At 38.3% G+C, this 23,738-nt stretch overlaps 1 protein-coding gene across 4 annotated transcripts in view; it reads right to left on the bottom strand.

Annotated features, from left to right (window-relative positions):
* The window catches only part of LOC102056725 (transportin-1), a 77,955-nt gene that overhangs the window by 19,213 nt on the left and 35,004 nt on the right, over window positions 1-23,738 (bottom strand). For all 4 annotated transcript variants that reach the window (XM_055700199.1, XM_055700202.1, XM_055700201.1 and 1 more), the window contains 10 exons: window positions 18,393-18,499; window positions 17,050-17,183; window positions 14,689-14,770; window positions 13,846-13,968; window positions 9,730-9,848; window positions 6,248-6,308; window positions 5,746-5,914; window positions 3,530-3,682; window positions 2,176-2,401; window positions 1,029-1,200 (listed from right to left, as the gene is read on the bottom strand). In XM_055700199.1, the coding sequence (XP_055556174.1) occupies window positions 1,029-1,200; window positions 2,176-2,401; window positions 3,530-3,682; window positions 5,746-5,914; window positions 6,248-6,308; window positions 9,730-9,848; window positions 13,846-13,968; window positions 14,689-14,770; window positions 17,050-17,183; window positions 18,393-18,499 (1,346 nt within the window). The remainder of the gene's footprint in view (window positions 1-1,028; window positions 1,201-2,175; window positions 2,402-3,529; window positions 3,683-5,745; window positions 5,915-6,247; window positions 6,309-9,729; window positions 9,849-13,845; window positions 13,969-14,688; window positions 14,771-17,049; window positions 17,184-18,392; window positions 18,500-23,738) is intronic.

Here is a 23,738-nt window from a genome sequence, read left to right as displayed (position 1 = left end):
AGCAGGGTGCACTTATCAATTCTGTATAAAGATATTGCATCTTCCCTGCCACTGCTGTCACAGTCACAAGGATATTAAACAAAGCATCCCTGTAGTACTGTTGTTCCCAGAAAGCATCTAGAGAGCCAACAGATGCTGCCAGCTAATGCTGTGTCCAAAGATACAATATTTTAAGTGACTGAAGAAAGTCCCACCATCACCAGGAGCTCCCATTTAGCTTCCTCCTGGTGCTGTCAAATATCAAGCTGGCCAGGGCCAGAGAGAGATTGGAAAAAAGATGTCCTTTGATGGTGTGGAGTCTTGGACAGCAAATAAAATGCCATGGCAACAATCCAAATTGTTTTATTCTAGTATGTCTATTTCATGTGAAGCACTATGGAGAAATAAATCAAGTTTCAATAGTCATCATAAGATGCATGTGACATGTATGCACATCCTATTAATGAACATATGTACATTACAACCCCCCCCCGCTATATTCGCCTGTGTGTTATCTGTGCTTTGTCCAAAGGATTCTGTGGTTTTATATATAAAGAATGCATGTCTTTCCTACACTCTGATAAAGCAATTTCTAATGATAATGTGCTCCAATACATTGGAAAGATACAGAGCAGCTTAGCTATACTGAAAATGGTTACAAAAATTAAAAAAAATCAACAAAAGTCAGTCATAAGAAATTAGCATACACATTCCACCATTTTCTTTAAAGCCTCATTTCATATCTATATTGATATATACATATCTCCTCTGAGCTGAAAAATTCAGAGAATGAGGAAAAAAGTCACAATAATGAGAAGCACATTTTACAAGCCACCACACACAATTATTTATTCAAAATGGGGAATATTTGTGTAGTGGGAAAACTACATGCAGTCTATGTATTTTACAAGTAAATATTTATTACTATTGAAGCCTACACAGAAAGGTCAGCTTTTCCATTTTATAACATGTAAAGCACACTACAAAACCCACCAAAACAGTTTTTCAATATATGACAAGTGTTTCTACAGAACGTAAGGTATACTCACGGGTTTATTTAGATGATGTCCTACAGAATCTGCTAGAGTTCCTATAGCATCATAAAGAATGAGCAGGTTTTTATGCTGGTATTTACTAAATGCGAAGACCAAAGTGTCAAGTATATATGCAAGATAAGGAACAAGCTCTGTACAAGCCTCCTCTTCTAGAGTAGCAAAGGCACTGAATGACAAAAAACCCACCCCAAACAGGTCAGTCAGTATCTTGGAAAAAACAAAACAAGACCACCCCGAAATGTCCCACACTACCCATTTCTTTTTAAATATAGAACTGTATTTATTCCTCAAATTCATCCAAGGTACTTTTTCAAAATGGTATTACTGAGACAAACTCAGCCTATTTTGATTGAACATAGATACAGCTCTTATATTCGGATGAGAAAATTTAAAAATATTCCTGTAAATCCTGTTATGCATACATGTTAAAGATCTAATTCTGCTTTATGAAGAAACTTTCTTGGCAGCCTGCTGTGTACACTCCTGCCCCACACAAACTGACATGTAAAAACTTTATTTGCTGAACTTCCTGCACGAGGGGGGGAGGGGAGAGAGGGGGAGAGAGGAGGTGGGGAGAGGGGGGTGGAGGGGGGGGGAGAGGGGGGAGGGGGGGGGAAGAGGGGGAGGGGAAGGGGGGAGGGGGAGACTGGCTGGGTGAGCAACTGTACTGTGCATCACTCGTTTTCTTCTCTCCCTTCCCTTTTGATTTCTTTCCTCTCCCCTTCTCCCTCCTTTCCATTATAATGGTTATTGTTATTATTGTTCTTTTTGTTTTATTTTATTTCAATTATTAAATTGTTCTTATCTCAACCTTTGAGTTTTACATTCCCTTCTGATTCTCCTCCCCATCCCTCTGGGTGAGGGGGGAGTGAGTGAGTGGCTTCGTGGCACTTAGTTACCAGCTGGGGTTAAACCACAACAAATGGAGAAGAGAATACAAAGTATCTGTTTTTATTTTATTACAGCTTGGAGTAATTTGTGACTACTTCAGAAGATGCTGAACCTACTCCAATTTAAAAGGAAAAAAAAATACATTATGAGCTAGAAATGGAGTCATGCATTCATCAATAAAGGCATTAAAATAGTTTCCCATGAAAAAGCACTGTCATGGATAGTGCTTTTTGTTTAAGATTTGGCTCACCTGCAGGCAGCTTCTTGTACTCTTTTGTTGCTATCCAGAATACGCTTTAGCAACTCAGTCATTAATGGCTTCAAGTATGTGTCTGGGGGTTGACTAACTACCCAGTGTGCATAGCGACTAAGAGTCCAGCATGTAATGGAGCGCACAAGAGCCTTTTTGTTAGAGAGGCACTGAATGAGGTGAGGGATCAGCTCAGGAAGATAAGGAATCATACCCTGCATGCATCCTAGAAGGAAAAATATAGCTATTACAGTATGAGAATTAGAAAACGTAATAAAACTTTTTGTTATTTCCTAGAAGGGATGTATTTTCATCCTTTATCATGTAGTAATACATTTTAACAATATACAAAGCAAGCCTAACTAATTTATGTTAAGTCCTAAAAAGAAACCTCACCACAAACAATAATTAAAATCCCCAAAGTTACATTCATTTCAATTACTTTTCTACTTCATTACTTCCCCAACCCCGAAAAATTCTGCTTCATTAAATGGATTATAGCAAGAATATCCAAATAAAATTAGTTTATAAAGCTTGGAAGTCTTATGCCAGTCTACTCAGAGTGACCAAGAGACAAGAAGAGAAAGATTAGGCCTTGATAACAAGCAATCCTATCATTAAAAAGTATTCCTTAAGAAATTTAATTTTCTTCTTGTTTTCTCTTAATATCACACAAATACTGACCAGCAATAAAAGCTACACACTAAGCCAGCAAGGGCAGCAATACACTGAGATTTGCCAAGGTACTAACTTTTACCTTGCTTGACTTGAAATCAAAACCAACAAAAAAGTTTTCTAGCAACAAAGAAAAAGTATGTTCACTAGACACTAGGAAAAGATAGACCCAAACATATTCCTTCAGTTTGCAAAATGAACAGAGATGCTGGAAATGCAGGCAAAAAGCCAAGCCTGTGAGTAAATACAAAGAAATGGAAGTTATCACATTAAAATCAGTGACATCCAGAGAAAGCAGCTCAGGGCACTGAAGTCACAGGACAGGTCTTCTCCGTTTCTGAAAGCACTGAATGAAATGTAAGGCTCAAATTTATTAATTATTCCTGTTGCATCAAATCAAGGTAGTACTTCATGAGAGACCAATAAATATATGCTGCAGAGTTAAGAAAGGGAGGAATGTAAGAAATTAAGTTATTTAGCTTCCAAAACATGCATAGATTTGAAAATGGAAAATTAAATAACTTCAGTCACCAACTAGTAGATGTAGAGATTAATTACCAAAACCAAATCAGCTAAGGACACATACTTGTTTGCACAAGTAAACTTACCTAGAAGAAATCACAGAGCTGTTTTAAAACCAATCATAAGTTCAGCAACCTGATATGCACTGCTGCCTTACCTTCAGCAATTGCTCCAAGAACAAGGATACCAGATTCTTTAACTACCCATTCGGGATGGAAGAGTAATTCCTTCAAAAGGGGCAAGATGTGTGGCAGAAGTTCATCACGAAATACATTAGCCAGGACATCTAAAGCAGCAGCAGAACATTTCCCTGAGGGGAATTAACAGTGTTAATCTGCTTATTATACAAGCAGTTGTAGTTAGACAGTATAATCCTCATTTTAAATTTGAGCTGCCAGAGCATTAGGAGGAAAGATAGTTCCATTTCATTACAATACACAGGGATCCACTGTACAAAGCCACAGCTCTTAGAAAGCCATTTTACAGCATTTTTATAGCCACTAAAAGGACTTATACACTGGGGATATTAAAACACTCACTGGCAGGAACCACACCATTATATTGCAACATTATATACACTACATAATTTCAGGATGGTGTAACACCATGGAAGAGGGAAGGTCTGTGACATGAATGTAACATACTGGAGAAACTAAGGAGAAATAGCCTAAAAATATTTGCAATTGATTAAAAAGAAAATGTTCAAACATGATCCATGTATCAAAAAAAAAAAAAAAAAGTCATCAATCTCTAGAGACTGAAAGAAATTCACTGAACTCTGCTCTGAGCTTTTATATCTTACACCTAATTTTGTGATGCACCAATACAAAGAATACCACCTCAAAATCTGTTTGAAAGTTTTAATCTCATATTTTTAGCACACAAAAGCTCATAAAAAACCAACTTCAAAGCATGACTCAGAAATCCTTAATCTGGTTTTCTGCTGTGGTGCTGTCATATCAAGAAAAATAATGCTAAGATGGATTTATAAAGAATGCCTGCATTACAGAATTTATACTGCACTTTTTTTGCTTATTATGATCTCATTTCCTTCTTAATCTGTCAGAAACTATCCAACTGGAACAAAAGTATATACAAGACATGTAATCAGGCAAAATATACACAGCAAATGTAACATGCAAAAATCCCAAACTGGACCTAAACTGCTAGAGGGCCCAAACAGGACACAGAAGTTTCCAGTTGGGAGGTAGCAACTGCTAGAATAGATAATAAATAGATAGCTCTGCTCTTAGATTATGTCCAACAAGTTTGAAGAAAACAAAACACAAGCCCTCAACTCAGAGCAGATCTCCACTGCAAAGCAATAACAAACAGCACAGACTCCCCAAGACCTGCTGCTTTCAGCTAAGACTGTTTCAGCTTTCTACTAGAGGAAAAAAAGGCAGGCTCCCATATTTAGTTAACAGGTTTCATTAGTAAGCAATGCTGCTAATTGTCAGGCTGTGCTGACGTTTCCTCTCTGTTCAAATTGGAAGTAAAATATAGAACACTGAATAAGAAATAGAGCACACAATTCTGAATTGCAGATAATCAAAATTCTCTCAAGTCCAGATGACATACATCAAAAGAGATTTCTTAACTGTTCTGTTCGCTCTTTCCTAGTCAGCTTTAGCTTCCTCACAATCTTAACCAAAACTGTGGACCATTGGGTGCCCTCTGTCATTTCAGCTACATTTTTTAGAAAATATGTATTTAATTCTGCAATTTCTACACACAATGACTACAAGAACAGCATTATGAATTTAAAACTATAAAAAGTTTTACAAAAGGTAAGCATATTTGTACTTATTTTCTTCTAAAATAATAATAATTTTAAAAGTTTAGATATGTCTCAAAGTTGTTTGATTCATAAGCTTCAAGGTACATTCATCTGTACTACATCTGAACTACCCGTAATGGTTGTCAGTAGTAGCATGTTCAAATGGAAGTGGCAGGAAATCAAACACACAAACCAGATTTAGAGGGAAGACTGAAGAAAGCATTATTAAGCTTCCTCAAGTTAAGAATGTGTAAGACATTTTAAATTAATAACAGGTGATCCATGATTTGTAGAATTAAAATTCAAAATCCAAAGCTTCTGTTGAATTGCACACAGTAGATGTTTGAAGCTCTATCGGTCATATTTGAAATAAGCTTACAGATGGCTAGCTTTTGTCAATAGTTACATAGGCAAAACACCACCTGAAAGACTTCCCCCTCTGCCCCAACCACCAATTATATCAGTAGATAGTTCTTTTTCTATTCAAAACAAAGCCTCAGTATTCCTATACGCAAACTCCTCTTTTTTACTATAGTTCTTGTATTATGTAAGTAGCTATATTTTAAAACATTTTACACATTACTTTGACATACTTAAATTCCAGTCAGAAATAGTATCATCATCATCAAGATCATCGTCATCATTGTCATCATCTTCAATACCATCTTCTTCATGTTGCTGAGCTACTGTCCGTGAACGATGAAAACGAGGTCTTATGTCCTGTTCACTATCTGGAATAGCTTCATCTTCTTCAACATCCCCCTATCATCAAAATCTTTTGTCAGATAAACTAGTGCAACTATAATGCTCAAGGAAATTAAGAATGTAATGTAAATTTTAGTTCAAGATTTTATAAGCATATGAAAGATTCACATCCCACTTGTGCTGCCCAGCTAACTAAAAATGCCATTGTTCCTGCAACAAACATGGCAGTAGTCGCATTTAGTTTTTGGAACAGCATACCTTGCCCCAGAAAGCTAGATCCTTATTGAACAGATGGCAGACAAGATCTAGCCTACCAGCTCAATCATTCTGATTTACAAGTCAGAAGCAAATCAGATAATCTTACTGAGTATAAAAGAAATCAATGCTTACCTTTAACAGAATAATATCAATCTCTGAATATTTCATACCATTTACCAACACAGGTATCAGTCTACAAAAAAAATATTGATACATATTAAGAAAGAAGAACCTGGTAATTACCAGTCTATCAGGCTCACTTCAGTCCCTGGTAAAATTAGGGAGAAGGTTATCCTCGGAGTTATTGAGAAACACTCAAGAGACAATGCAGTCATTGGTCATAGCCAGCATGGGTTCACAAGGGGAAAGTCCTGCTTGACCAACTTAATTTCCTTTTGTGACAAGGTCACCCATCTAGTTGACCAAGGGAAGACAGTAGACATAGGGGTTTTTGGATTTTAGAAAAGCTTTTGATACTGTCTCTCACAGTATCCTTCTGGACAAGAGGTCCAGCACACAGCTAGACAAGTCCATAATACACTAGGTGACCAGGTGGCTGACTGATTGGGCTCAAAGAGTTGTAGTAAATGGGGTTACATCAGGCTGGTGGCCAGTCACCAGTGGGGTTCCCCAGGGCTCAATTCTAGGGCCAGTGATCTTCAATGTTTACTCTTAAGGATGGAAGTCTAACCACATTAAGCCCTCCTATCCTATCCCTTTCTGATTACTTCAAGTATTGCCCCTTAAGGCAAGTTCCCAACAATGCAGAGATCTTGACATTAGTCATTAGCCTATATCAGAACTTTACTTAGTTATTAAACTGGTTATGGTCGTGGGATTCCAATGGTACTGATGTATGGTCAAAAAAAAAAAAAAAGTACTAGGGGATGTCCTGGTTTCAGCTGAGATAGAGTTAATTTTCTTTTTAGTAGATGGTGTATGCTGTGTTTTGGATTTGGTGTGAGAACAGTGTTGATAGTATAAACATTACCTAGCAACAAGCAAAAACATCAGTGTGCTAAGTCAAGGGCTTTTCAGTTTCTCAGGCCCTACCAGTGAGAGAGCTAGAGGGGCACAGGAAATTGGGAGAGAACACAGCCAGGACAGGCAACCCAAGCTAGCCAAAGAGGTATTCCATACCATATGGTGCCATGCTTGGGGAAGGAGGAAGGGGGGTGTTGCAGCACTCTCCAAACTAGCCAGCTGCAACAAGGTCTTTTATTATTTCATACCAGCATACTCTTCATGCCAGTCCCTCTACTGCCTACTCCTAATCTCTCCTTATCCAGGTCACATATTCTCTCTGCTTCTTCCTTGGCTGGTCTCTCTTCACTGGCTGCCCAACCTCTTAACAGAACCAGCACCTTGTCTACATCAGCCAACCCACTGCCCCTGAAGCCAGCCCACAGCTGTATGTTATCAATGTTAATTAACCAAGCTTCATAGGAGAAGGCAGCAGAGGGACTAGCATGAAGAGTATGCTGGTATGTGATGGTAAAAAATCTTATTGCAGCTGGCTAGTTTGGAGAGTGCTGTGACAGGGGGGGACATTTGGAGTGATAGTGATTGTCTTCCCAAGTAACCATTATGTGAGATAGAGCCCTGCTTTCCTGGGGATGGCTGAGCACCTGCCTGCCCATGGGAAGCAGTGAATGAATTCCTTGATTTGCTTTGCTTGTGTGCGCGGTTTTTGCTTTCCCTATTAAACTGTCTTTATTTCAACCCATGAGTTTTCTTGCTTTTACTCTTCCAATACTCTTCCCCCATCCCACTGTGGGGTAAGTGAGCAAGCAGCTGTGTGGGGCTTAGTCACCAGCTAGGGTTAAACCACAACAGAGGAAAAAAGTCAAATAATTCACATAAAAACACATTCATTACAAAAAGAAACCCACAAAAATATGTATTACAAGCCAAATCAAGGTAATACTGAAATCGCCATAGACTGTCTCAGCACCAGTGACAGACTCAATCCCTGTATATTCTGCAGCTGAGGAGCATTCTTTCTGAAGGTACTCAGGCCACCAATAATATTCGTGCATCTCAACGGCACATTACTATTCCTTCATTGAAAGTTCAGAAGGTAAGTATTCTGATTAACACCCATTCATTGTCATTTCTGCAGCATACTTCATGAAGTATGCAGGAGCTATATATTTTAAAAGAAAGCCTACAGGAGCAAAATGGAACAAGATATTAAACAAGTTTTTAGAAGATCTTGTCCCACAATGTAATATTAAAAAAAAAATAAGATTTTCATCAAGTATTAGCAAATTTATATAGCTCCCTAGCCAAAAAGAACTCACCAACAAACAAGTTGCTTTTAACAAATTGAAACATCAAAACACTGAAAGATAAGAGGTATGTAATGTTACTCTTATCTGTTTTTCTAGAAATTTAAAAGCTTCTTAAAAATCCCCAACAACCAAGGATGAAGCTGTTGCAGTGTCAATGTTCATGTAGGCCAGAAGAGGTTTAAGTTTTATACTGAGAAGGTGATTAGTATTAATATATGTGTTGGGAAGGGAGCAGGTAGAATCAAAAACTGTGCTATCATTCTTTTGAGCTATAAAAAGGAGTTAAGTAAAAACATTTTAACTTAAACATAATTTCTCATAACCTTAGTTCTCCCATTTTCAACTTCTATTCCTGTACTGCTACAGTAGGTGTTTTAATCTCAATTCTTGGCTTTCTAATTGCTTATGAAAACTGCAATTTTAACACACACCCCCTTTTTCTTTTTTAACTTGCTTTACATCTAAAAAGGTAATTTTGGCTGAAACTAATGTGTCTCTTCTCTCAATATCTCAACTGGAAGAACAGAATCACAGACAAAACTGCTCTAGTATTTTAAAAAACCTTCCATGCATGTGTCAAAAACAGAGTCTCCATTTACTGGGAACACTGAAGAATTAATTTCCTATTGCAAGTCTTCAGATTAGTCTGGAAAAAAGTTATAAGCACTGTTGCAGACATGCAGATGTTGAAGTCGCAAACATGGACATTCATTCCCATTCAATCAAGGATCTATATTTTAAAGCTTAGGATAACTTTTTGAAATGTGAAAAAAACCCTACTGTCAGTCTGAAGAAGTATGAAAAAATGTTATACATGCTTTCTTCAAATTTAAATTGCAGTGGCAATTGATATGAAATTGATTCCTAAATCTAAATGATCTTGTCATCTTGTTATGTTCTTCATAAAGGTAGGGAATCCCTGGCATGACTATGCACATAGAAGCATTGCAGAGATGCTCACAATAGCAGTTGTCAAGACAACATGTTCATGGTACACCAGATATTACAGGTAATGTCATGTGGAGATATTTAAGCTTAAGCGCATGTTAGCATACCTTTGCATCCATCTGATGCTTAACAGGCTGTTAAGCTCGAGGTAAAGCACCAGTGACAGAGTTTAGGTTGGTTTTTGAGCCAAGTGAAATCCTCAGAAGTCTTTTCAGTGACCTCTGCGCTACAACACACAAGAACTATAGGAACCTCCTTCTAAGCAAACAGCAAGCTAGATACAGTCTCTATAAAAGTAGCCAGGAACAAGTCAACTGAAGTTTGAAGATGACTATTTCAACATAACTAGGAGTTGTAATTCTTAATACTTACTTAGTAAGATGCCGACATAATACATCTTTACAAATTGGCTGTTCAGCCAAAGTCAGCCAAAACTCGCAAGCCTCCAAAGCCACATTTTCATCTTGGTCCTGGGTCCTTTGAAGCATATACTACACAACAACAACAAAATTACTTGCATAAGATATAAATTTGTAAGTGCCCAGAAGAAACTATCAACATTGCAAAGTGTGTTTGCAAAACCAGACTATGCTACCAGAGTAATTTTGTTTCTTTGAGGCAAGGGGAAGAAACAGATATAATAGACTACTTAAGGCTATGGTGAGAATAAGACAGGGACACTTATTTCTTAATGCTAGATCATTCAGATTTTAAGTTTCTTCACTACTTAAGTATGAACATTATTACCAAGAAACTATAGAAAGAGACCCAAGATAATAAACAGCAGTATCCTGAGAATAGTTTTGGTGGTGGATTTGTTGTTTGGTTGTTGTTTTTTTTTTTTAATATTATTTACCACTCCCTCTCCTTTGTCCTTTTAAATAAAAAGGGTACAACTATACACTTAGTAAAATGGAAATAGTTTTTATATCCAGTACCATAAAAATGCTTCCCTTTCAAATCTTGACTACCTAACAGGATGCGATTAAGTAGAATCTGGGGGGGGAAACTCTCACTTTCTTCTAGCATAAATGGTAATTCAGAGATTCAGTATCAAATCTTTAAGCTTGCTATTAAAATTTAATCTCCCTTAAACAAAAAATAATCAGATACCTGCATAAACAGAAAACTTAGTGTATACCATGGCTACATCAGTTTCTTATACACAATTGTCAAAACAATTTAGTGAAGATGCTTGCAACTTCCAACATAGTAATTTCTGCATTCTTCCATGCAAGCCCTTATTTCTAAAACAGTTGGTTCTTCCACTCATTTTAGAAGCCTCATGGGAAGCCCATGCAGCTACCTTTCCTCACACATGGATTTTAAATGAGCAAAGGAAATCTTTCTTTAGAATACCGTTTTATTCTCAAAATTAAATAGAACGGGGTGACTTATGTTATCCTTTTGCATTTCAGGGATGCAAAATTTGCCACAAACACACCCCTTCCTACAGGACTGCACTAAGCTGCAAGTATTTCCTAAAGGGTCACTACTGTGATTAAGAACTCAACTCACAGTAACAGAAATATTGCTCTATTCCGAGTTGTCAACAGATTACAGCTCAAAAAAAAGTTGACAAGTGTCCTACCCATTATAAGCAAGATTTCATTAAAGCACCTGAAGTGATTTGACATTTTTCCCCAGAGGGCTTGAAAATCCACTGTTTTGTTGTATCCAGTTATTTGTCACAAAGACAAAAACATAATGTCAAAAATAATCCCTGTTTGAAGATGTGCCTTACACTGTCATTTCATCTTTAAGTATGCATTCTAGTATATGCTCCATGAAGATAGCAGTAGCTTGAAAAGGCTACACTCAGTGGTATACGATAGCCATATACACAGCCTGGAAATCATAGACGGGTTTGGGTTGGAAAGGACCTTAAAGATCACCTAGTTCCAAACCCCCTGCCATGGGCAGGGACACCTTCCACTAGACCATGTTGCTCAAAGCCCCATCCAACCTGGCCTTGAACACTTCCAGGGATGGGGCATCCACAACTTCTCTGGGCAGCCTGTTCCAGTGTCTCACCACTCTCATAGTGAAGAATTTCATCCTAATATCTAATCTAAAGCTACCCCCTTTCAGTTTAAAACCATTACCCCTCATCCTATCACTACACTCCCTGATAAAGAGTCCCTCCCCATCTTTCCTGTAGGTCCCCATAGTAAAAACACTAATACTAGTAACAAAGTAAAGTATAGGAAGAGTATTTGAAGGTGGTTTTTTTTTAAATAGTATTGTGACAAATGTTAATGAGTACTTTTAATAAGCTATAAAGTTCTACTGACTTTAGGTAATAGAAATAGTTGTTTCATAACAACAAGTTACAAAATACCACAGGAAGATTATTCAGAACTGGTCTGCGTACTCTGTAACAGTGTTGTTAGTCTTGTTATGTCAAACCATCAAGAAAAGAATAGCGTGATGCACAAAGCATTAATAACATATCCTTTGAGCAGTAGCAGACATTTTTAACTGAAGAAAGCAACAGGATGTACACAGTCTTATGGCTTCAGCAACAAGCTGAGCTTCTGTGTTATAACTTCGTAACATCAATATACCATTCATTACTTGTAATCTCATTACGCATTGTACAATAAAAAATAAGGAATTTATTCAGAAAGATCTTAGGAGCCATGTGTTCTGCTAAATATGCTCTATGAACATACAAATGCAATCTAGTAACTGAAATCTGTTAGGTCAGTCTACTCCTGACATATCCTGTTGTCACATTCTCAAAGAAAGGAGAAAAAAACCCTAAAACAAAGACACCCCACCCACCCCCACCCAACTCACAAAAAAATTACATATCTGTTTCTGCTCACCTGGAAGTACATGCTCAAAAAACCCACTGAAATCCGAACTCAACCATTCCTACATGCTCCAGAACTTGGCAAGAAAGTTAATACTAAACCTGTCTGCTTCAATAGTATGATGCTGGCCAAGACCTTCTGTCTTAGAATCATTAGATCTTAGAATATGGATCATTAATATTCTTAACTACTTTAAAAGTGATTCTCCATAATCATAAAACAAACCATCATGTGGATAAAAGTTTCTCTCTTTTTAAGACTTCCTCCAGTTAGAGCAGCTACCATCAGCAGCATTCAGCTTGGAGGTATTCAAGCTTCAAAGGGGCAAAACCAGATTCATTTGAATGTTGAACAATAGCCTGTTCTGGGATATTACATTTGCACATAGCAATATGTATACAGAACTGGGGAAATCAATAACAGCACACAGTAGTTCTAAAACCAGGAAGAAAGAAAGAAAGAAAGAAGTCTGAACTTAAGTTATAGAAAAAAAAAATCACTACTACTGTCTTGTAGAGAAGAAGCCTAGTAATAGTTTTCCCAATAGCAAAATACCAGATATAAGGAAAATACAATCTTGGATCTTCTTCTGGTTGGTGACATCATTTCTACCTGCAAAGTCCAGAAGTTCCTTACTGATCTTAGGAGGGTGAAGAGCCAGAGAAGTTATTACTTGATGACAATATAGTCTCTAAAGCTTTATTCTTTCTCTCTCAAAAAAACTCCAAACCCAACCAAACAAAAGAAAAAACCCCAAAACACTTCCAAGTACCAACAATCCTTACTTGTCCTGTGTTACATGAGAACATGTCTGCCAGGGTTGGTGTCATGGAATTTCACACAACAGACAGGCATAACATTGAGGTGATCCATGACAGTCCTGTCTTGCTGTCTAGTCTTCCTCTCTAATGCCTTTCTCCGGGAGCAAAAAAAACCAAATCAACTTAACACCTTCTTCATGTTGTCTGGACCTAGCCCTTATGGAATTTGACACTAGGTTACAACCCATTTGTTCACATGAAGTCTGCATGAGAAACATACTGATCTTCACTATATTTCCAATCTAGCAAGTAGTGTATGTAAAGGCTACCTAGAAACATGAAAATTACAACTCAAACAGTTGAGTAGACAAAAACCAGCTGACAAGTCTGCACTAATCTAGAATGATAAAAGGAAACACTAACCTCTACAACTGAATGCAACGGCAGGCAGCTTCATTAGTAGCTCAAAGAGCATCTCAACTATATAAAATAACATTCCTTATCCTTGTTGTGGTCAAAGGATCCAAAAAAAGGTGACAGCTTCAGTGTGTAAACTGTAGCAGTAGCAGTGCTAGAACTAAGACTTTTAACATGATCTTCTCACCTGTGGTCAAGGCAATGCCTGGCTGCCCTATGGTAGGTATAGCTGATCCTGGCACTTCAGGACCAATTAACTTAATGAAGAATGAACAATTGCCACACACACACATGCATTGTCTGTCAAATGCAACATCAATTTGGCAATTAACTAAAAAAACCCAACAACTTTCGCAACCTCAATCTTGAAGGAAAACGAAGAGTAGGCAAGCACAAGAGTAATGTACCTGTTCTGATAAATGCTTTTAATTTGTTATTATTTCTGCAACCCCAAACATGTTTCAGCTTGCAATCTGGGAAGTGAGACTCACCTCAACTATACTAATCATATGAGGAAGTAGGCGATCCATTCGAACTTCCAACAACATTACCAGAGCTCGGCAAACATTTTTGCGTACTTCAGGCTCCTCATCACCAGCCAGTGCAAAAAGATTCTGTTGGAAAGTAATACCAGTTGAAAAGCCTCAATTCACCTAGTTCAACTTGTATTTAAATTGACATTACTGGCAAACTAAAGTATGCAAACGTACTTCTGTACCCTCCCACCCCATACCTCAGAATACCATATTATTTCTTAAAGACATATGATTTAGCAAACAAACTCTTCAGACTCTCAATGTGTATTGTTAACCAGTGTTTTGGTTATGTGTACATTAGATGCAAGAACATTATTTCCTGAATTATTTTTTTCCCCTAAGCATTAATGAAGTTCTGAAGCTAGAAAATTCCGTCAGTACATAACAGCAGCAAATAAAATACTCTAGATAACCCCAAATATCACCCTTCTAATCCAGTCAGTAGTAGTATTCAGAGACACCCATCATCCAGACTCAGTGACATGATGACCCCTGTACTGAACCCTCCATCACAGGTAAGTGACAGACTGCTGTCAGTACCTTTATGCAACAAGAGTTTCCTCTATTTATGAAAAGGAAGCATCTTTCAAAATACTATTTCTTGGGCTGGGAGAGTGCTAAAACTAATCTGAGCATAATCATACAAGAATGAACTTCAATCCATGGGGACTGAAGCTAAGAATAGGAAGCCAGCAAAATGGAGTTTGGGGGTAGTGGTGGTTGTGAAACATTATTCAAAGCTCCTGATAAATCATATGTAATTTGACTTAACCCCCCCAACCAAGAATGCACACTCACCTCAATAAAAGAATCTATGTGCAACATAAGAGCTTGAGTTCTGCTGATGATAAATTGATTGACACATGCAACAGCATGAGACCTACAAATGGAACAGTTAAACCATACATTTTTCATGACATTTTTTTCTAAACTGTACATAGGCATCAAAAACATTAGGAAGCAAATCACATTGTCCAAGCATCTTCTAGAGGCAAGAGGGAACAAATCTGCACATCTACAATTACCAAACCACATGCTTAACTCAGATATATTTAATAAATAAAGTATTCAGTAAATAAAAAACAGAGCAGGATGACTATACCTGGCACATTTATTACGAACAGTATGTAAGGAATTTTTTTTTCAGTATATCAAGATTATTGATCTCTGATATTAACAATTCCATACAAGTCAACATGGTGAAATTTTAGCACACCCTTCTTCATTGCTAAGTATCCAACTGCCTTTGCAATATTTTTAGTATTTAATGAGACCAATATGCACCAGTAATATAGTTGTATCTTAGAACAAATACACACTTCAATTAGGGTACATAGTAAAACACTTGTGGTAGAAACATACTAAGAATGAAGAACTGGTTCTTCTATTCTGATTCATACAAGGCCATTACTTACAAGTCTTTTTCATTCTCAGAGATAAAAAAGCCAAAGTATGTAAGTAAAGGCACAAGGCAAAGCTACCTTTAAAATCCTTTGAAAACCCATTCAAGTATTTTTACTAACATAATTCCAAGCATATAGTCTGTTCAGACATTTCTTGGAAGAGTGTCTCATAAAACAGTGTTCAGAAGTTGTCTCTTGGCAAATTTATATATAAAGTATTTTACTAATACTACTAATATTCTTCATAGTTCAGCACTATGTACTGAAACCAGGCCACAGGTCAGCAGGTGATATGCTTTAAAATTGAAACTGGTTTAACTATCTCAAAGCCACAAACATCACAGCATGCAAAAAGTGAAAGACACTGTTTAATGTGATAAAGAAGAAAAGAGGTTTCCCCCCATCTTTCTCAGCTCCAATGAAGTATTAATCTTATCTTTCCACAAGTTCATGCTTTGTTATATATTTTTCATAGTGTGCATCTATTTTAGGTTAGATTCTAAATCTTATTTAATTCCTATCATGTCATATTCCAAGTTATACTCTTCCTTTTAGTCTTCACCATCTACTACTGTTGACAATAATTGCTGCCTCCAAGTTGTAGAGCCACCTAGAGCTGGTTGCACAGGACCACATCCCAACAGCTTTTGAATGTCTCCAAGGATGGGGATTCCATCACCTCTCTGGGCAACCTGTGCCAGCGCTTGATCACCCTCACAGTAAGAAAAAGTGTTTCCTGATGTTTAAGGCAGAACTTCCTGTGGTTCAGTTTGTGCCCATTGCCTCTGGTCCTGTCACTGGGCACTGCAGAAAAGAGCCTGGCTCGGTCTTCTTCACATCCTCCCTTCAGGTATTTACATGCATTGATGAGATCCCCCTGAGCCTTCTCTTCTCCAGGCTGAACAGTCCCAGCTCTCAGCCTTTCCTCCTAGGAGAGGCTACAGACCCTTAATCATCTTTGTGGCCCTTTGCTAGACTCTCTCCAGTAGCTCCATGTCTCTCTTGTACTGGGGAGCCCTGAACTGGACACAGTACTCCAGGGGTGGCCTCACCTGGAGGGTGAGGGGAAGGATCACCTCCCATGCTGGGAACACTCCATCCCAGGTTACCATTCACCTTCTTTGTGGCAAGGGCACATTGCTAGCTCATTTCAGAGTAAAAGCTACTGTTCTTGTTGATAAATATTAGCAATAACAAGTTAATTGTGGAATTTTTCTTCTACCCTATACTTCTGTTTCTTTGGAGAGATTAATACTGTATTAAAGTAAAAAGATGTTGAATCCATTTAATTTGATCCAGCTGAAAGATAAAGAGCTTTCTGAGTTATGGTGGAGTTAAAGCAGAAAAATATTTTTCTGCAAGAACTCAACTATTATAAGCAAACAATTTTTTACTCTCCCATTGCTGCAGTCATTACAAAATGAATGCAAGATAGCTCTTTCTAATCAGAATATGAAATTTTAACCACAGCATTGAAATTTTCATAATAATATGCAAAATCTTAATAGAAACAGTTTGATTTTCAGTCAGATTCTAGATTTGGAAGATGTATAAAGAGGTGACGCTGATCTATTAACGAAGTAGATAAGTGTGGAAATTACTGATATGTGAAAACTCTGTGCCTTCTCACATTTGCACATGCAGGATGATTAAAAAAAACCCTAAGCATGTTTTAAACTGATCTACAAAATATCAACCTCACTGGTCATGTAAATAAAATTTTAACTGGTAACTTTAGTACAACACCTAAACCTACCTTATTTTTGGACTGCTGTGCTTGAAAAACTGCAAGAATTTAGGTATCATGATATTGAGTGGTCGGTCCAATACATCACTATCTAAAATTTCAGCAGAATCTTCACATATCTTCTGAAGAGCGCCAAATGCACCCTGTTTTAAACAAAAACGCAAAAACCGCACACACAAAAACCCAAAAAAGCACACACAAACTCCCCCTCCCCCCCAAACCTTGTTGTTTTACATTTTGAAGAAAGCAACATTTTAGATTTTGTACAGAACAGGTAATTTTAGCACAACACTACAGTAATTGTAGCTAATTAACAAAGTAAATATATCTAACTAAATATGGAGTTAAATTAAAACATCCTTAAAGGCTTTTTATTTAAGCACTTCATACTGACATCTGTAAGCTCTCAAGCAGGATGAGTCTATAACAGATAAGTGGATAATTTTATAATATATATAATAGATGATTAGATAATTTTAGCATTCAGTGCTCATTTATTCAATCATATTTTAAAGAGTGCTTAAAACCAAAATCATATTTTTCAAATAAGTGACAAGTTGCAGAAGCATCCAATTTAATTTCATGTATGATTTTGTTTCCCGTAATGGTTTGTTATAGGGCGAAACAAAACTCTGGACATGGTCAATTTGAGTTTAATTTTCAAGTTTTGTTTGTTGGGGAGTTTTTTGTTGGTTTTTTTTCTTAAAAAAGCAGCACTAAAACACTACATAACAACATGACATCTTGGATCACTGTCATATCTCTAAGGATTATTTTATACAAAATACTTCACACACTTATGGAGACAGCATCAAGTAATTAAAATTGTGTGATCACAGATTTTTATTTTTTAAAATCAGACAAAATTTTCCCCCCCTCCCCCAGCTGAGCTGGTATTTATTTATTTTCCTTCATAAATACTGAACAAAAAAGTTAATTTCACACTAGCCTGATATAGCAGTGACAGTTCATGTTTCCAGATTAAGTTATAAGAAGAATGAACAACTACTTTTAAGTAAAAGAAAATTCAGGGTTAACTTGATGATGCCTAAAAGATTGGGTATCAAAGTGGTAACTTTAGGACACTTCTCAGCTGAGATGCTATGACTACCCATCTACACTGTTATTCTGCTTTTATGCAAAGAAAAAAAATATAATTTGAATAAACACTAAGAACATGGAATGCAGGTAGAATAAAAAGCATCAAGTTTGAGCCACTGTTCTCTGAAGGGATTCTAAATGTGCGCGTACACTCACACACAAAATACTATACATTATATATAGTATCTATGAAGAAAACCAAAAAATAATCATATTTAGATGATAATCCATTTCAAAATAAGTCTCTTTACCTCACAGGTATTGTAATCCTCAGAATCCAACAGGCTGCAAAGCTTTGGTAAGAGTTCAGGCCAATTCTGCAATTCCCCTTTTGAAGCAATGGTTGTTATCAGAATGCCTAAGTGAATCAGAGGAATAAAGGAAACTAGATCTCTCATATCTTCACAGGTTTCACACCAATTTTTCTCATTTTTACTTCTCCCAAAGATCTAAGGAGTTAAGAAATTTCTTGTTTTATTAAGAGTTGGCAAGCATAAAAAGAGGAAGTATGTGTAATTACAAACAGTATTTGAAGGGCTTTGAAATGCAAAGGCAAGTGGTTCCTTCCTGCTACCATGAAGGGCTCAGATGTGAGAAGTCAAGCACAGAGTAATTCCAGTTGAGGAAATAAATCATGCCCAAACACTGCAGGACAGGTTCTGCTCTAAGTTTACTAAAAACCATACAAATCTTGACCTCCAGTAAACAGAGTATCTACCTCAAGTCACCTCCTCTTTATTATGATACAAAAATCACGAACATGGGAAGCTGTTATTCAATAAACTTATAACCCAAAAGTAAATTATGTGTTCACAATTTTACTGTGTTTACACAAAACATTAAGGACACATTCTAAGACTGAGATACCTACTAAGAGCTTACACACTATGGCAGGTCATCCAGTGATCAGCTGCTGTAGGGGTTGGCTGATTCAGATCCAGCAAACAGATAGGATGGCTTAAAGAGTCACTAGTTCCATTTCCAGCACATACAGAAACCCCAGGAAAAAACAATTAGGTGACAGGAATGAGGAAGGCTGCTTATAAACTAGGACCAACTACGAGTTCATTTAGCCTCAATTAGTAAACTTCCAAGTGACAAGTGATGAAAAAAGCTTTCCTAGGCTTTTTCATTGAGCTAATCACCATATATCCTTTTTCTTTGGAATAAAACATCAAAATTCTTACTAAATATATGAAAATATAGGACAACATTACACAGCAAAGGACATTTTGGAAAAGACACAAAGATATTTTGCATTGCATTTCCTTTGATGCAATAAGGCCAGAGAATCCAAGAAGACAAAGGGCAAAAAGGAAGACAGAGGTAAAACACAATTTTACAGCTCCAGAAGTAGTTTGTATCCAGCTGTCTTTATAATTGCAACTGAATAGAAAAGATTCCCAAAAGCCTATGGAGATCTATGGAGTCTTAACAATTTCTCCTGGATATTATGGTCCTGCAAAGAATATCAGATGTGTTAATAGAAAAATACATATTTTACTGTTGCTGGATCTTAATGATCTGCTTTTTTTTAAAAAAAATAAACTGAACTTCATAAACAGAACAAAATAAGTGAATGTTCTTGCTTCCTAGACAACGTAATTAAATTGCAAAATTGTCTCCCTGACTTAATTCTACAATCCTGTTCCAGATCTAGCACAAGTTGAGAAACAAACTTAAGAATCTATGATTCTATAAGCATTCTTCAAAAAGACTTATCCTAGACAGTAACAGGATAAACCTAGGAGGAAACACTTCCAGATACGTAGGCAAGAAGCAACTTGAGGCCATTGCCCCCTTGCAACAGAGATGTGCTCAGTTTAGACCAAATGTGTCATCACAAGCTTTCTGTAAGGGTCTACAGAGAAGTCATTTAATGTTGTGCTAGTTTGGTTTGTTTTTTAAATGAAGAGACACTTTGGTGGGGACAGAAATACATAAATAAGTATCAGACTATCAAGAACTTAAAGAGGCAATAGGTATAGCATTTGAAACTTTGGAAAAGGTTTTAAGAACAATGAGGGAACAGCCATATAAAGTTTTAGGCACTCATGTTCACATTAAAAGAAAACTACATGGATTTCTAATGAGCTTCACCTCCTTTCAAATGTGAAATATTTCCCACCTGCCTGCTGCTTTAGTTGGCCAGCAGGGAACAAAAGACACCAGAGATCTGCCTTTGTGGCTTTCTCTGCAATACAGACACAGAAACAAGGACATCAGAAGAGTAATCAAAGTAAAGAAATAATCAATTTAGTAGCTTGCAGCTTTTTGACAAGTTTGGGCTAGAGTTGACAGTTAAACTAGGCCTTTCCTTCTCACCAATACAGTAAGTTGCAAGGTTAGAAATAGAAAACTGAAAGTCTTTATAAAGGTGGCCTTTGATTTGTAATAAACTTAATTACATATCAGTATTACAGAATCTATTGATATTTCACTTGACAAATGTGAAACCTAACAAGTACAGCAGTTAAGTTAATTGGGCAGTGTTCTGGTTTCAGCTGGGATAGAGTTAATTTTCTTCTTAGTAGCTAGTACAGTGCTGTGTTTTGGCTATGATGTGAGAACAATGCTGATAGGACACTGATGTTTTTAGTTGTTGCTGGGTAATGTTTATACTAAATCAAGGACTTTTTAGTTCCTTGGGCCCTGCCAGTGAGAGGGCTGGAGCAGCACAGGAAATTGGGAGGGGACACAGCCAGGACAGGTGACCCAAGCTAGCCAAAGAGGTATTCCATACCATATGACGTCATGCTGAATATATAAACAGGGGGAAGAAGAAGGAAGGGACAGACATCTGGCATTATGGCGTTTGTCTTGCCAAGTAACCGTTCTGCGTGATGGAGCCCTGCTTTCCTGGGGATGGCTGAACACCTTCCTGCCCATGGGAAGTAGTGAATGAATTTCTTGCTTTGCTTTGCTTGTGTGCACGGCTTTTGCTTTACCAATTAAATTGTTCTTATCTCAACCCTCGAGTTTTACATTCCTTTCTGATCTTCTTTCCCATCCCTCTGGGTGAGGGGGAGTGAGCAAGTGGCTGCGTGGTGCTTGGTTGCCAGCCAGGGTTAAACCACGACAGGCAGTAAACATGAGAACAGACTCGAGGGATGTAACAAATTGTTAAAAACAACTGTAATTGTCATGACAGCGTCTTTTATGTCACTATTCCAATTACATGCAACCCCAGTTTATAGCACCAACTCTATAATAAAAAAATTGAATGTAAAGAGAAAGCAACTATGCTTCAGTACTTTTATGCCAATAATAGGACAGGGGAAAGCTTGGGGGTTTTGGGGTGGTGGTTTGCCTCTGTAGCTTCTAAAGTTGATTTCTGAACTCCTCAGTCCTAAAAAGTCAAACTTCACAAAAAAAGTCCCCCCCTCATAGGGCAATCATTAACTTTCACTTTCCTCCTGCAATAAAGTTCTCCAGTCCTGCCACTACTGTTAAACACAACCTATTTCCCCTGCTTGCTTTTAAGCAGGGAGGTACATTAAGGTCCTGCCTAGACTAGAATCCCCAGAAAGTTATAAGAATCACAGAATGGTCAGGGTTGGAAGATACCTCTATAGATCATCTAGCCCAGGCGTCCTCAAACTTTTTAACCAGGGGGCTGGCGCGTGGATGAAGGGGCTGGCAGCCATCTGCGGCTGGTTGGTTTCCCCCCCAACCCCCAGTGGGGGGGGGGGGGGGGGCAGGGGGGTTCTGTAAATACCGGGGGCCGGACTGAGGACGCTGGGGGGCTGTATCTGGCCCGCGGGCCGTAGTTTGAGGACCCCTGATCTAGTCCAACCCTCTGCTAAAGCAGGTTCACCTAGAGCAGGTTGCACAAAATTGCGTCCAGTTGGGTTGTGAATGTCTCCAGAGAAGGAGACCCCACAGCCCCTCTGGGCAGCCTGTTTCAGTCCTCTGTCATCCTCAAGGTAAAGAAGTTTTTCCTCGTATTCAGATGGAACTTCCTGTCTTGCAGTTTGTGCCCGTTGCTCCTTGTCCAGTCACTGGGCACCACCGAAAAGAGCCTGGCCCCATCCTCTTGACACTCATCCTTAAGATATTTGTAAGAGCCTGGCCCCATCCTCTTGACACTCATCCTTAAGATATTTGTAGACATTGTTAAGATCCTGTAAGAGTCGGTCTAAAGAGAACAATATTGTCTCAACATTGCCAACAGAGACCTGGAGATGGAATGTGGTCCTCATGGACACCAAGACACAAAGACTCTGGGAAAGAGGACTGCACGGTACGAGGAGTACTATGCCGCTCCCTGCCACCTGGGATTGAATAAGGCCGCATAACAGCTGTCCAGAAGATGGATCACAACCGTGGTCATAACAACGAACCAGAAAACAATACAAGAACACGCCTCCTGGTCTGAAGCTACCCGCCTCTGGGGCAAGATAACCTGGCTCGAGAAGGCGGAGACTGGCAGAAGTCCATGGACCAGAGGAGGAGCAAGGTGTGATGCTTGGCATAAAAAGATGCCTTCTTAGCAACTGAACTTTGGAGATCTTCCCCACCAAGGATCACGACGATCGGAAGGACCGGCGGGACGCTGCCTGGACCTGGGACCATAGGGACGCCTTGGACCCGTGGTGGTAGCTATAATCCTCTTTCCTTTTCTTTTTACTTTACCTTTTATTCACTTTCTGTCTTTCTACCTATTGCACGTCACTTTACGGGCAAACAATAAAATTGTGCTGTTTGATTGAAGCATAACCCCTGGGCATGGTCGCCTTGATTTTTGTGCTTCGAGATCATAGTTAACGAACCATCACGAGTCCACTGAGTGGACCGTGACAGATCCCCCTCTCAGTCTTCTCTTCTCCAGGCTGAACAGCCCCAGCTGTCTCAGACTTTCCTCATAAGGGAGATGTTTCAGCCCCCTCATCATCTTTGTAGCCTCTGCTGGACCCTCTCCAGCAATTCCCTGTCCCTCTTGAACTGAGGATCCAAAACTGGACACAGCACTCCAGATGAAGCCTCACTAGGGCAAAGTAGAGGGGGAGAATCACCTCCCTTGACCTGCCGGCCACAGTCATAGATACCTCCTAAGTAGATGCATTTATTTCCTGGTAATTTGTGGGTCCCTCAGCCATCTTTTTTCAAACTTGAATCCATATTTCACTGTCGGCACAAGGGTTTTTAAGACCTGTACCACACAACACAGAAGTTCCACACTGTTACTCATTTGGGCTTAAAACACGGAAAAGCTAAGGATACAACAATGTAGTCACCATTTTGTCTCAAATCACAGTTCTAAAATAGACTCTGCCATCTTCATTGTGAGGTGACTTCTGAGAATGGAATTAATCAGCTTGCCTCCATCTTTGTCAAAAGGTATCAGCTTTTGTGTGGTTAGCATCAGATGCCAGAGACCACAAAGGTTGCATTAATTCTTCCCTGATGCTATTTTGATGTACTTGCTCATCTTTCTCTCAGAATTCCAGAGATCTTATTTGCAGTTGACTCATAAATTGATAGTGCTTGAACAGCAAACATCTATGCATCTCAAAGAGCAGCTATGGCTAGCACATGCGAACTCATATGCTAACAAGGCAGCCTGGGCAGGTAATGATATGCTTACAGCTAACTAG

This window comes from Falco cherrug, assembly GCF_023634085.1.
Source record: "Falco cherrug isolate bFalChe1 chromosome W unlocalized genomic scaffold, bFalChe1.pri SUPER_W_unloc_1, whole genome shotgun sequence".
NCBI classification, from domain to species: Eukaryota; Metazoa; Chordata; class Aves; order Falconiformes; family Falconidae; genus Falco; species Falco cherrug.
Note: the sequence above shows the minus strand (reverse complement) of the source record. Positions and strands in the feature narration are given on the sequence as shown.